The 15572-nt window shown below is 36.3% G+C and overlaps 1 protein-coding gene across 2 annotated transcripts in view; it reads left to right on the top strand.

Moving 5' to 3' along the window:
* WDR70 (WD repeat domain 70) overlaps positions 1-15572 on the top strand; it is a 298407-nt gene that overhangs the window by 104731 nt on the left and 178104 nt on the right. For both annotated transcript variants that reach the window (XM_045079485.1, XM_045079486.1), the window contains one exon: positions 12286-12362. In XM_045079485.1, the coding sequence (XP_044935420.1) occupies positions 12286-12362 (77 nt within the window). The remainder of the gene's footprint in view (positions 1-12285; positions 12363-15572) is intronic.

Here is a 15572-nt window from a genome sequence, read left to right on the forward strand (position 1 = left end):
TGATATTAATATAGTCACTCAAGTTTTAAAAAATCATTGTTTGCTTGGTGTATTTTTTTCTACATTCATTTATTCAACAGCTTTAATTGACTGTCTGCTAGATAAAGCCCTCATGAAATCTATATGCCAGTGGGGAGACTTTGAAAATATGCAAAAATATATATCACAAAATCGGGGAGTAGTAAGTGTTATGAATTAAAATGAAGCCAGTTTAGGGGATGGAGAGTGACTAGGGGCTTGTAGATAGAGTAGTCAGGTGGCCTCTCTGAGGGGGTGGCATTCAGGCTGAGACCTGGATGATGGATCCACGAGAGAGCCAGCCACGTGGATATCTGAGAAGGAGCCATACAGAAAGAAGAGCTGTAAAGGCTATTCTGTTCAAGGCTCTGAGTCAAGGTGCTTGTTACATCTTTTTCAGTTCTTTATTTTTAACCTTTCTGTATCATTATATTTCATGTTGGATTCTTGAAAGAAGTGTATTGTTGGATCTTGCTTTTTAATGTGTAATGGTAATCATTGTCTTTTAATTGGTGTATTTAGCTCATTTAAGTTTAATGTAATTATTGATATGGTTAGATTTAATTCTACCATTTCATTATTTTTGCTTCTTTCTGTTCTTTGTTCTCTGCTTCATCTTTCCTGATTTCTTTTATTTAAAAAATTTTTTTTTCTGATTTCTTTTAAATTAATCTGACTATTTTTAGAATTTCATTTTTATTTACCTGTCAGATTTTAATTATGTCTCTTTGTATAGTTTTTTAAGTGGTGGCTTTAGGGAACTATAAAAATATATTTTAAATTTTATATAATCTACTTAGAATTAATATTTTATCATTTCAAGTAAAAAATAGGAATTGTGCAACCACATAGGCTCTTTTGCCAATTCTGATGGTGTTGTTATATGTGTTACATTTACATGCATTGAAAATCCAATCAGTTAAGGGCACCTGGGTGGCTCGGTTGTTAAGTGTCTGCCTTCCACTTGGGTCATGATCCCAGGGACCTGGGATAAAGCCCTGTTTGGGCTCCCTGTTCAGGGGGAAGGCCTGCTTCTTCCTCTTCCACTCCCCTTGCATGTATTCCCTCTCTTGCTCTCTCTCTCTCTGTCAAATAAATAAATAAGATCTTAAGAAAAATCCCATCAGGCAATGATGATAATTTTTGCTTTCAACAAGTTAAGGTGAAAAATATTGTTCTATTTATTCAGATATTTACCTTTTCTTTTGTTGTCCCTTCATTGCTTGTATTCCAGGTTTCTCTTTGTTACCCTTCCCCTATCACTTGGAGAACTTATTTTAGATTTTCTTTTTTAATTTTTAATTTTGAGAAGAATATATATACCATGAAATTCACCCATTTAATGTGTGTGTTCAGTGGCTCTTAGTATATTCAGTAGTTTTTAGCATATTCATGGAGTGTGCAGCCATCATCACAGTCACTTTTAGAACATTTTTTATCCTCCCCAAAAGAAACTACTGGAGATAGTCAGGAGGGAAGGGGCCAGGGAGTGATGATTAGGCAGAGCACAGAGGATTTTTAAGACAATAAGACTTGTCTGTATGATATTGTAATGATGTATACGTGTCATTATAAATTGTTCATAACCATAAAATGTACAATATCAAGAGAAAATCCTAATGTAAGTTGTGGAGTTTGGATGATGATGATGTGTCAGTGTAGGTTTATCAATATTAACAAATGTACAACTGCAATGGGGGTTATTGATAATAGGGAGAAGCTATGCATGTTGGGTACAAGGGATATATGGTAAATCTCTGTATCTTCCTCTCAATATTGCTGTGAACCTCAAACTGTCCTAAAAAGTAGTCTGTTAAAAACAAAATACTCCCTGTCCTTTAGCCATCATCCTCAACTCTACCACTCCACAAAGTCCTATGCAACTACTAATCTGTTTCCATCTCTATAGATTTGCCTATTCTGGATATTTCATGTAAATGGAATCATATGATATGTGGACCTTTCACTTAGCAGAATGTTTTTTAAAATCCATGTTGTGGCATGTATCAACATTTAATTCCTGTTCATTGCAAAAATAATATTCTGTTGTATAGATAGAACACATTTATCTCTTCTTCAGTTGATGGGCATTTGTGCTGCTCACACTTTTTTTTACTATTTTGAATAATGCTACTATGAACATTCATGTACAAGTTTTTGTGTGGAGATATATTGTCATTTCTCTTAGATGTTTACTTAGGAGTGGGATTTCTGGGTCCTATGGTAACTCTGTGTTAACATTTTGAGGGACTGATAGATGGTTTTCCAAAGTGTCTGTAACATTTTACATACCCACCAATAGTGTATGAGGGTTCCAGTTTTTATATATCCTTGTTAACACTTGTGATGTCCTCATTTTGTTGTTTTTGTTGTTTGTTTTTAATGATAACCATTTCAGAGGGTGTGAAGTGGTGTCTCTGTGATTTTAATTTATGTTTCTTTGATGCTTAATTATGTTGGTGTATATATTAGCCATTTGTAAATGTTTTTTTAGAGAAATGTCTATTCAGAGCCTTGCATGTTTTAAAATTGAGTTATTGGGTTTTTTTTATCATTGAGTTCTAATACTTTGTATATTCTGGATGATTAGTCCTTTATGAGATATATGATTTGCACATATTTTATCCCATTCTTTGGGTTGTCTTTTCATGTTCTTGATGGTTTCCTTTAAAGCACAAAAGTTTTAAATTTTGGTGAAGCTCAATTTAATTTTTTCCTTTGTTTTGTGCCTTTAATGCCATTGACTAACCTAAGCTCATGACTTGTGCCTTTGTTTTCTTCTAAGAGTTTTATAGTTTTAGCCCTTACATTCAGATCTGGATTCCATTTGGAGTTAATTTTTGTGTATGATGTGAGATAGGTGTCCAGTTTTATTATAAGTATTCTTTAAATAAAAGAATTTTTGAATTTTCTTGGCTATTTGAATTTCCATATGAAATAGATTATCATTTTTTTCTATTTCTGTAACATTTCTTTGAAAACAAGTCGTTGGCGTCAGTTTTCTTTCATCTTATAGTGTATTTATTTCACCTTTATTTCTAAAGTACATTTTCTGTACATTTAACATAGCAGTATTTTTCTTTCAACCCTTAAAAAATAGTGGTCTACCATCTTCTGGCTTTATTTTTGATGAGTATTCTGTAGTAATTCAAGTATTTGTTATCATTATGTAATGTGTCTTTTTTTATATTTGCTTTTAGGATTTTTTTAAATCTTTGGCTTTTAATGGTTTAATATGTGTCTAGGTATAGGCTTTAAAGATTTTTATTTTATTATTTTTGTTTTAATTAGTTCACCATGTTTGGCAGTCTCTGAGTTTCTTGGATCTGTAAATTTACCTCCTTCACCATGTTTGGGAAATTTTTAGCTGTTATTTCTTCAAATATTTGTCTGCACCTGTCTCTCTTCTCCTAAATCTTATATAACATGAGTACTAATTTTTTTTTTTAATAATTGTCTCGTAGCTCTTTGTGATTCTTCTCATTTTTTCCTATTTAGACTGAATTATTTCTATTGATCTGCCTTCAGGTTCATTGACTCTTTCCTCTGATATATCCATTCTACTATTGGGCCCTTCCAGTGAATTTTTTAGTTCCATTATTATATTTTTCAATATAACCAGATATCCCTTTTTTAATAGTTTGTTTTTCTTTGCTGAGCACTTCTATTTTGCATTTGTTTCAAAAGTGTTAGCTTTCCATTTATGTATCATGGCCATAAACACTGATTTTAAGTCTTTTTCTGATTATTAGAACATTTGGATCATTCTGTGGTTGGCATCTTTTATCTTATTTCTTGGGAGCTGGTTAGGTTTTCCCGTTTCTTTGTATGATTATTTTTGGATTGCATCTCTGACATTTTGAATATTGTGTTATGATATTCTTAGTCCTATCTAAAACTTATGGAGAATGCTGGGTTTTTGTTTTGTTTTGTTTGTTTGTCTGAGTGTGTGGTTTCTTTTTTAGCTGAGAGTCAACCCGATTAGTTTTAGACTGTAAGTCCTGATCTACTTCCTGTGAGCTGTTTTTCCTTGCAGTATTCATTTACAAAACATTTGTATGCTATTCTGATTTGTATGTGTTACCCAGGGACCTGTGTGGACCCTGGCTGGTGGGCCACACCATCTTCAGTTCTCATTGCTTTTCTCTGGTCGATTCTGGTAGGTTTCACATAGGGCACCTCAGGAGTGAGTGCAGGTATACAGATATAAAGGGTATTTTTTCTCCAGCTTTCTTACCCCTTCACCCTATGATTTTCCCTTTACTCTCTTGCAGGGGCTTTCTGTTCTGATATTCTTGCTAGAAAATATTTTTATGCAATGTAGCAGTTCTCATAAATGTAGCTTATGCCTGTAGGCAAAGCTGGAGTGGGGTGGAAAAATAAAAATTTCTCTACCCACAGATGTAAAGCATAGAGTATCAGGAGGGTTCTATTCTATGTATGTTGTTTGGTGATCTGCTTTGTTTAATTATGGCCAAGTTAACACAGAGTGCCATAAGTGCTCTGACACACAGGCTGTTAATGTTGCTTGTGGTTCCGGGGAGTAGGCACCATGCCTCTTTGTTGCTGGTTCTTTCCTGGTATGGGGGTCAGGAGAGCCAGCAAGTATCCTCCCTGCAGGGCTGCTTCTGTTACTGAGAGGACAACTGCTGTTTGTTGCTGGCACTCACCTGCTTTAGGCCTCACAGGACCACTGCTGCTGGTTGGGAAGACGAGAAGTGCCACTCCAGAGCCAGCACTTGCCTGGTAGGAAGAGCAGGAGATTGATAGCTCTTTGACTTGTAAGGACTTCCATTTCCGGTGCCAGCACTGAGGAGAGACTTGCAGCTTTGTTGCTTGTGCATGGCTGGCATAGGGTAGGTCAGATCACAAGAGCTTCATCCCACAGACCCTTCACCACCCATCTGCCACCCTGTGCCTTGGAGAGAGAAAATTTTTGGAACTTTCTGTCCGCTCTTGCTCTCAGTTGTTCATTGTGGACTGCCCCAGAGCCTAAGTCCAGAAATACAGAAATCAGAAACCATCCCCCAACTGCTCTTTAAGACCTGGGTTCTGTATCCTTTTTGCTTGCTTTTATTCACTATTCATTGTCTTCTGGTAGTTTCGCCCTCCCCTCCCCTCCCTTCTCATTAAATGTAGGCTCCATGCCCAGTGTGAAGTCTAGTACGGGACTTGAACTCAAAACCCTGATCAAGACTTGAACTGAGATCAAGAGTCAGACACTTAAGTGACTGAGCCACCCAGACACCCCTTACCTTCTTTATTTTGTTCAGAATTTTTTGTTGTGATTAAATGGAGAGATGGGGTAGAATGTGTGTATTCCATCATGAGTGAAATTGGAATCTCCTGTAAAATATATTTTAATTCACTCTAATTCTTGGATCAAAATTATGAGCTAGGATTTCAGTACCTGTTCTTGGTTTTGTGAAGCAAAACTGACTCTACTTGACTTATGCATAATAAGAATACTAGAAGTCTAGTGAATCACTCTTGTTTTGAAATGTAGGAACAATGCCCCAGACCATGCTAAACTAAGTAAACTTAGTTTTCTGATAAAACTGTGGAGGTCATTGCCAAAAATTGGATATCACAGAGTACCATGACCTCTTAAGAGCAGGGAGTTTTGTCTTGCAGGAGGTGTGGTACTGTTACCCTTAAGGAGACTGCTATGGTCTGAATATTCTCCAGAATTCATATTCTGAAATCATAACCCCCAATGTGGTGGTTATAGGAGGTGATTAGGTCATTAACTGGAGCTCTCATGAATGGGATTAGTGCTCTGTGCAAAGAGCCCAAGAAAGCTTTCTTACCCCTTCACCATGTGAGGTTACATCAAAAAGACAGCCTCTGTGAACTAGGAAGTTGAGACACTAAATCTGCTGGCACCTTGATCTACAACTTCCCAGCTTCCAGAAGTATGTTTATGGCTTATAAGCCACTCAGTTTACGGTATTTTTGTTATAGTGGCCTAAATGGACTAACATGGCAAGCTAGCATTCCATTGTCCATGAGTTACAGCTCCAGGGAATGTAATGGCTGGATCTGGATTGCATTCTTGTATCACATCTATAAGGGAGGCTGGCAAAATTAGCACCTGACTTTCCCTCTTCAGTGAGAGGTAGTCTCTGTCTTCTACCCCAAGAGTCATTTTGCGGGTGGAATTTCCTAAATACAAAAGAGAGTTCAGGTTCTCCATGGGTAGAGAAAATGACATGGTATTTGTATAGTCACCATTTATACAACACAGTTGCTTAGTTCACAAACTTTGCTTTCTTCTGTGGTTGCCCAGATCCAGTTCATTAGGGAAACCTGATGTCTGTCTCTTTAAAATGCCTCCCACATCTTCTTACCTCTGAATCCTTAACTGCTGTGCCCTAGTCCCGGCCACTGTCAGTGTTCCCATGGACCACATCACTGTCTTCTTAATTCCTGTCTTGACTTTGCAACAGGATTTTCTTCACAGAGCAGCCAGAATATTTTTTTAAGGTTTATTTTGATATAATTTCAACTTTACAGAAAAGTTACAAGAATACCATATAGAACTTCCTTATGCCCCTTTTCTGGATTCATCAGTTGCTAACATTTTGCCCGATTGCTTTGTCTTCTCTCGCTTCCTTCAGGAACTAATACAAACTCTGTTCCTCCTACTTATATATCCCTCCACTCACTCACATATGTCTATGCACATATATATGAATTATGTGTGTATGTTTTACTAGTCCCCAACCTTTGAAATAAATTGCAATCATCTTGCTCTTTACTCCTAAATTCTTCAGTGTTGTTTTCCTAATAACATTATATATTTTTTATATAACCATGAATTTAACCTTGATAAAATACTATTATCTAATCCATAGTCCACATTTGTCTCAACAATCTCCTTTATAAACAGTTTTTTAAAAAGATTTTATTTATTTATTTGACAGAGGGAGAGAGAGAGAGCACAAGAAAGCAGAGCTGCAGGCAGAGGGAAAGAGAGAGAAGCAGGCTGTCTGCTGAGCAGGGAGCCTGATGCGGGGCTTGAACCCAGGACCCTGGAATCATGACCTGAGCTGAAGGGCTGCTTAACCAACTGAGCTACCCAGGCATCCCCCATAATCCCTTTATAATTATATTCCTACTTGTTTAGTAGTCATTTTTTAAAAATATATTTTTTAAAATATTTAAAAAATTAAAAAAAATTTTTTTAAAATATTTTTTTAAAAAATATTTATTTATTTAAAGAGGGGAGAGTGAGAGAGCAAGCACGAGAGTGGGAGTAGGGCAGGGGGAGAGGGAGAGGGCAGGCTCCCCGCTGAGCAGGGAGCCTGATGTGGGTCTTGATCCCAGGACCCTGAGATCATGACCTGAGAAGGCAGATGCATGACTGAGCCACCCAGGTGCCCATGCCTTTTTATTTATTTCTTTTTTTTTTTTTTTTTAAAAGATTTTATTTATTTATTTGACAGAGAGAGATCACAAGCAGGCAGAGAGGCAGGCAGAGAGGAAGCAGGCTCCCTGCTGAGCAGAGAGCCCGATGCGGGACTCGATCCCAGGACCCTGACATCATGACCTGAGCCGAAGGCAGCGGCTTAACCCACTGAGCCACCCAGGCGCCCGCCTTTTTGTTTCTTAATTGGGAATAGTTCCTCTGCCTTTAAAAAAAAAAAAAAAAAAAGAATCTTTGATATATATGAAGACTATAAGCCATTTATTTTATAAATATGTAGAGGCTGTAAATATGTAGCAACAGATGGCAGGATTTGATTCTGCCTATTTTTCCTCATCATTAGAGTTTGGGTATGCATTTTTAGAAAGTCTGTCACAGAAACAGTCTTGTGTTCCTACATCCTCATATCAGGAATACATGATACCAGTGCATCCCAGTTTTGGTAACATTAGTTTGATCACTTGTTTAGGGTAGTGTAATACCAGATCTCTTCCCTCCTATTTTTCTCTTTGTACTTACTAAGTAATTTGCAGGGAGATTTTGAGAGTAGGGAAGGACCCTCTCTGTTCATTATCAAGCTTGTCTCCAATAGTTTTAAGCACCCATTGATGTTTCTTGTGTGAATCAGTTATTACTGTGATGATTACAACATGGTGATTTTTCTAACTCCATCATTAATTTTATATTTATTATTCTATTGTAAGGAGGAGCTTTCTCTTATTTATTTATTCATATATACCCAGAAGTTCCTAGTTGAGTCAGTCATTTATAATCCATTACTTTCATTGTTTATTTTGATGCCCTAATTATCCCAGAAGAAGCCCCCCAACCTGCCCTTTATTCTTTAACATATCCCCGTCATTTTTGCACTTTCTTATTTTTTGGCACAAGCAGATGTTCCATGTTCATCTTGTATGAACAAGAATCAAACATTTCTTCAAGGAGCCCTATTTCCTTTTAGTGGAGAATGTAATATAGAATCCAGGATCTCTGTGCTGGGGTCGCTGGGGTGTCCCTGCTTCCAGCCATTCTCTGTATACAGAGCTTGAGAATAACTTAACACCCATGTACACCTATATTTATATTTACCTATTAGAAATTGTGGGTTCATATTGGTATCCCTGATTTCAGTCAAATTCCATAGGGTTCATCCTAGTTTTCTTCTTTTCACTTTTGTTATTCCCTTTTCCAGTGGAGAAATTTGGCTTCCATTTCCTCAAAAGTATTTCTTCATTTGCCTAATTCTTCATTGTAATGAAAACAGTTTCAGAATTCTTAATGCATACCACTGCAAAAGAGAAACAAATGTATTAACTAGAATTCAGTATTTATTTATAGTTCTTTTGGTCTTTTTTTTTTTTTTTTAAGATTTTATTTATTTATTTGACAGAGAGAGACACAGAGAGAAAGGGAACACAAGCAGGGGGAGTGGTAGATGGAGAAGCAGGCTCCCCACTGAGCAGAGAGCCCATGCCTGGCTCCACCCCAGGAGCCTGGGATCATGACCTGAGCCAAAGGCAGTCGCTTAATTGAGCCACCCAGGTGCCCCTAGTTCTTTTGGTCTTTTTTTTTTTTTTTTTTTTTTTTAATTTTATTTCCTTATTTGACAGAGAGAAATCACAAGGAAGCAGAGAGGCAGGCAGAAAGATGGGGAAGCAGGATCCCTGCTGAGCAGAGAGCCCATGTAGGGCTTAATCCCAGGACCTGAGATCATGACTGAGCTGAAAGCAGAGGCTTAACCCACTGAGCTGCCCAGGAGCCCCTCTTTTGGTCTTTATATACTAGTTTTCTAGTGCTTTTGTTCTTTTTATACTAGTTTTCTAAGACTACCATAATAAATTACCACACACTTAGTAGCTTAAAACAACAAATTCTTGCCCAGTTTTGGAGGGCAGAAGTGTTGGAATCAAGATATTAGCACAGCCATGTTCCATCCAGTGGCTCTAGGGGAATTCTTCCTTGCCAGTCCTAGCTTCTGGTGACTCCAGGCATTCCTTGGCTTGTGGCTGCATAATCCAGGCTCTTTTCTCTCTGCCTCTCTTCACAGAGCTTTCTCTTCTTTGTGTCTTCTCACTCTTTTTTTTTTTTTTTTCTAACTTTCTATTTTTTAAAAAATATTTTTATTTTTTTTATAAACACATAATGTATTATTAGCCCCAGGGGTACAGGTCTGTGAATCGCCAGGTTTACACACTTAACAGCACTCACCATATCACATACCCTCCCCAATGTCCATAACGCCACCACCCTCTCCCTACTCCCCTCTCCCCTGGTCACCCTCAGCTTGTTTTGTGACAGTAAGAGTCTCTTATGGTTTGTCTCCCTCCAAATCTCATCTTGTTTCATTTATTCTTTTCCTATCCCCCAAACTGTGCTCTCTTCGGCAGCACATATACTAAAATCCTGTCCCCCAAACCCCCCACGTTGCATCACCACTTCCTCATATCAGGGAGATCATATGATAGTTGTCTTTCTCCAATTGACTTACTTCTCCATGTCTTCTCATTTTTAAGTGAGACTTAAGAATGTGACTTCAGGTCACATTCACGGCTTTTAGTGAGGAGGACACAAGTAGATCCTTGGTGGGGGACCACCATTTAATCCAGTACAGAGTGTATAGTTACTTGGGTTATTATCTTCTGTTTGCTCTTTCAGTGCATTTGTTGTTCATTTGAAATACAGTAGGATTCATTTGTTTCTGCTTATGTTGAATTTTAGGTTCCTCTCAGCCTCTCAGTTTGTTTTTGAATATGCAGAACATCAATAGTTTCAGAAGTCTAAAAAGTTAATAAGTATAGAATTAAAAATTGTGACTGTAGTTAAGGGAATGGACAGATACTTGAGTGGAGAACAACAGAATGAGCCATATATACTTAGATTAAGGCCAGGTCGTATTATTTGAATAAGTACTATATAAGAGATTGAAGGAATGAGAAGCCAGTCGGTCATGTAAAAGTGGAAAAAAAGAGCTTTCCCACAAATGGAAAAGCATGTGAGAGGCCTTGATGAGGGGAAAGAGCTGGATGTTGTAGAGGAGATGAAAGAAGCCCAGCAGATTAGTGCCTATTGGGAGAGGAAACATAAAATAAATGTAGTTGTAAAGAAAGCAAGAGCTACAACATGTGAGCTGTTGTAGGCTGTGTGAAGATGCTGGAGAACCAGTGAAGGACAATAAGCATTGGCATTTTTAGAAATGTATATATACGCATATATACACTTCTGTGTGTGTGTGTATAAATATGTGTGTGTGTGTGTGTGTGTGTGTATATATATATATATATATATATATATATTTAAGGATTTATTTAGTTGTTAGAGTGTGAGCCCTGTATGTGCAGGGGCAGGTGGAGAGGGAGAGAGAATCCTAAGCAGACTCTGCTGAGTGTAGAGTGTAGTGCAGTGTGAGGCTTGATCTCATGACCTGAGCCGAAACCAAGAGTTGGATAGTTAACCGACTGCGCCACCCAAGGATATTTTTAAAAGACTGTATTGATTGCTAGGTGGAGCACACGAGGCAAGAATAAAACTGGAGAGACAAATCTCAGGCCTGTTACAGTGTATAATAACTGAATAGAGGCATGAGGTAATGTTGGCTCCTGTAAGGATGGTAAGGTGAATAAGCAGAGAAGTGGTTAGATTTAAGATGTGTTTTGGGTTGAACTGACAAGACTAGCGAGGGAGTTGAATTTAGGTGGAGAGAGGGTTTTGGATTTATGGTTGTTGGAGTATTTAAGGATGATCTCCAAGTTTGTAGTTTTAGCAACTATGGAAGAAGTCGATTGCGAATGAAGTTTACATGAAGAATCAAGATTTCCCTGTTGGCCTACTACTATGTAGGAAATGTCTATGCAAATGCAAGAGGCAAGTTGATAGTTAAATATGCAATTTTAAGCTCAGGAAAGAAAATGGAATCTCAAACCGCCCATCTAGTCCCATTACTTCAGTTCATGCTTCCCTACTGCACATCTCTGGTCCGTGTTTGTACCCTGTCAGCATAAGCAGATTGTCAGGAGTTGGCCAGATCCTGTTAGAGGTTTTGTGGGCAATTTGGACTATAGATGGTCTTCATCTATTATTTTGGACCTTTACAGAATAAGAGATTTTGCCATTATTATGTATTAGGCTCTTTTCTGCCTCATCTGAACATACTGCATGAAATCACTCCAGCCGACTTTGCACCTGGAAGGGAGGTGTGTGTGTATATTCACGTTTGGTATATACTCTGTGGTTGATTTGGTGTGTGTGTCAGTTTGTATACCAACATTACATTGTTTTAATTACAGTATTTTTATATTATGTTCTATAATTAATAAGGCTCATCTTCTTGAATCATTTTAAAGGTATTTCTCCTTTTCTCACATACTTTTTTTTATAGATATAGAATCAAAATTGTTGACTTATTTTTAAGAAGTATGGGTTTTTCCCCTCAACCTCTTGCTTTTGCCTTGATTATTTGTAAATACTTTGTATTCTTATTTTCCATTGAGAAAAGTCTTTAAAGAAGGGCCTATCTTTCTCTTACTATGGTTTTTCCATTTGTTTCCTAAAGAGAGGCATCAATTTCCTTTCTATTTCCTTCCTTATTAAGCACCTGTTTTATATAAGTGCCATGTTAATTTCTGGGCAGGGAACTTATACAGTGAATTAAACAAAGTGAAATAAAGAAAGCATATTTTGAAATAAAATTGGGAGAGTATACTATGTTTGTAATTAAAATAGTGTGCTCTTGGGAGGAATAAACAGTTACTTTTAAATATGATATATCAGTTTCTGGTCATTTTATTTATTTTTAAGAATCTTTTTAAAGTATCTTTTTTTCTATATTTTTATTTTTTAAGGGTCATACAGCAATGCTTCATACTGGTTCATGGCATCCCAAAATAAAGGGAGAATTTATGACTTGCTCAAATGATGCGTGAGTACAGTTGTTAATTCATCTAATACATTCATATCTTTCAATATTTTCTACATTTGTATTGTAACAAACTTGCCACTGAAATAGGAGATAGAATATTGGAATCCTGATATTTACATATTCTTGTTCTTAACTTTACTTTGATTTTACCTGATTGTATAAGGTTTGTTTAAATAAATATGGAAACTATTGAAAAAGAGAGTTGGTATAAATTCTGGTACAGTTTATTAGGAAGCTCAGTGGATCAGACTGATGGTGTTAAATGGACTCAAATGACTTTGAAGTTGTGACTAATAATTCGTTACTTTTTATAGTAAAGATTGATATCTTTCCGGGTATAACACCTAATGTAGGTTTATTGTTTAAGTGATTGGTTTTTAGGAATAATAACTGAAAACATTGTTTAAATGGTTATTGAGATTCTTTTTGTATTGTATCTGTTGGCGTAGGACTCAAGAATTTTATGGGGACTATTTGAGCAGCTTTTTCCTATATTATTATATTGTATGATTAATTTTTAGTAGACAGAATAGTTATAAGAATGCACTATTCATAGCATTATAAATTACAATGGAAAACCTTATAAATTAAAAAATATGGATTGTGTTATTTAGGTGAAACTGTATTTTAGGTTAAAAAGATTGTTGTTTTGTCTCATCTTTTTGCTTTCTGATATTTATAATTTGCCTTATTTACCTTCAAAATTCCTGTTCACATTCTTAGATAGTATATATGTTTTCTGGAGTTGATCTTTAGGATAACAGACAAAAGACATAATTTCACTTCCATACCACAGTTTAAAAATTAATTTGATCCAAAGGGAACTAAAATTTGGGAATCTATACAGAATCATACAGAATATGACTAGAACAGGATAATACAATTGATTAGAATTTCTGGTAAATAGAATTATACAGTTCTAATTTCTTTTTCATCTTTGTCTTATTTTCTTTCCAAAACTTAAATTATGTATGTTTAAAGTGACATTCCTTACTTCAGCAAATCAAGTATCTGATTTCTTCAGGAATTAAACTTACCAGGTAACCTAAATTAATAGTATCCCATGACCGAGTAAGGTTTATTCTAGGAATGCAAGGATATTTTACAGTTAGGAAATTTTGCCATCCAGAAGTTTTCAGTGAAACTCATTATTAGATAAGGGAAAAGTTACAAATCACATGATATGTTATATGATATTGACATTTGATAACATTTATTAGTCTTTCCCAGTAGAAATTCCAAGTAAAATAGGAATAAGAAGAAATTAGCAAAACTGTTAAAAATTAATTACCAAAGTTTTATTTTTATCTTTTTTAAATGTTTATTTATTTATTTCTCAGAGAGAGAGTACAAGCAGTGGGAGTGGCAGGCACAGGGAGCATCGGGCTCCCCACTGAGCAAGGAGCGTATTGTTGACTGGATCCCAGGACCCTGGGATCCTGACCTGAGCCGAAGGCAGACACTTAATTGACTGAGCCACCCAGGCATCCCTTAATTACCAAAATTTAAAGTAAATATTGTATTATATATGGGAGTACTGGGGCTATTTGCATTTAAATAAAAAGAGAAGAAAAAAAAAGACAAAGATCCCCACAACTATTTAGACCCTTTATGCAGTGTGGGTTTAGAGGCTTTTATACAGTGTAGTAAAATAAGAAAATAAATAAATTGATAGAAGTGTTGGAAGAAAGCAAGTATTAAAGAATAGAGGAGCCAGGCTATTGTGGTTAAAAACTTAGGCTAAAGAAAGCAATTGGAAACAAACAAATAAACAATTTTTGTTCTTCAAACTACTAAGAATCAAACTAAGTGGTAGGCTCTTATAGTTGCTAATACAATAACTTTATCATCTCTATAGAAGCTTATCCTAAATTGATTTCCAGGATATGTAAATTTGTAGTTTAAAGAAACGCATTTTATAGTCAGTTAGGTTTGGGAACCTTTGAATGTTATATTCCCAGGCTAGTGATCCACCGTAAACATTTAAATAGTTTGTAGAGGGTTTAAAGAAACTTGTTTAACTTCATGAATCCCTTAAACAACAGTTTGGATAAAGTTCTAATGCATGACATCATTTTACTGAGTATAAAATGTAGTTTATCCCATTCTTTGAAAGAACAAATCATTAGTTTCCTGCCCAGTCACTGATATACTAGTATATTGTACTTTTGAAAATGTGCTTGTTTCTTTTTATACTATACAAATTGTTTTTTTTTTTTTTTGTCCATACCTCTGTATGAAGATCAGTGGGCTTTAATAATTGATCCCAATTATACATATTCTTTACCACCTTTTATTTATTTTTTTTTGTTTTTTGTTGGTATGTTTATAGATTTATTTACTTTAGAGAGAGAGTGTGTGTGCCTACAGAGGGGAAGGGGTAGAGAGAGTCGGAGAGAGAGAATCTCAGACAGGCTCTGTATTGAGTATGGAGCCTGATTCAGGGCTTGATCTCACTGATTTCACCACCCAGAGATTATGACCTGAGGTGAAATGAAGAGTTGGATGCTCAACTGATTGAGCCTCCCAAGTGCCCCAATTTACCACCTTTTCAAAAAATCTACCATTAATGAATTCAAATGGTTTGTAGGTAGAGTGACTTTGTCTTGGCCTTTGACTTTGACCGTAGTAGTAATTAGTAATGGGCTAAGCTGTGAGACATCAGCCCAGACACATAGTTTGATCAACAAATACAGTGTGCTCACTGTGTGCTGGATACTCCTGGATATGATCTAAGTCTCTGCCTTCATGAAGCTTAACATTTCATGGAGGGGAGTGCTTGGAGACAGACAATGTACAGATGCACTAATAAATTAATACAGTTTTCTGTAGTAATAAGTGTTGAGAATAAAATAAAGTAAAGCAAAAGAGTAGAGAGAGAGATAGTAGAAGTGTCTATTGTATGTAGTCAGAGAAAGCCTCTGAGGAGGTGAGCTTTTAGTTGAGAATTACACCATGCACAGGAGGTAGTCCCACCAGAGAGAGCCTTCCAGGCCAAAATGGTAGCATAATTCAAGACCTTAAGAAGGAAATGTATTAGAGCATATTGGAGAGGCACAAAGTCTGGTTTTGTTGACATTTGGTAGTTTGATAGAAAAGGTAGGGCTGTCAGGAAGTGAATTTGGAGAGGAAGGCAGGAACTAGAACATATAAGGTATTGTAGTCTATGGTATAAAGGGTTAAGATTTTAATGTAATTATAAGGCCAGCC

The sequence above is a fragment of the Mustela putorius genome, unplaced genomic scaffold, assembly GCF_011764305.1.
Source record: "Mustela putorius furo isolate JIRA1106 unplaced genomic scaffold, ASM1176430v1.1 tig00000407_pilon_pilon_pilon, whole genome shotgun sequence".
NCBI lineage: Eukaryota > Metazoa > Chordata > Mammalia > Carnivora > Mustelidae > Mustela > Mustela putorius.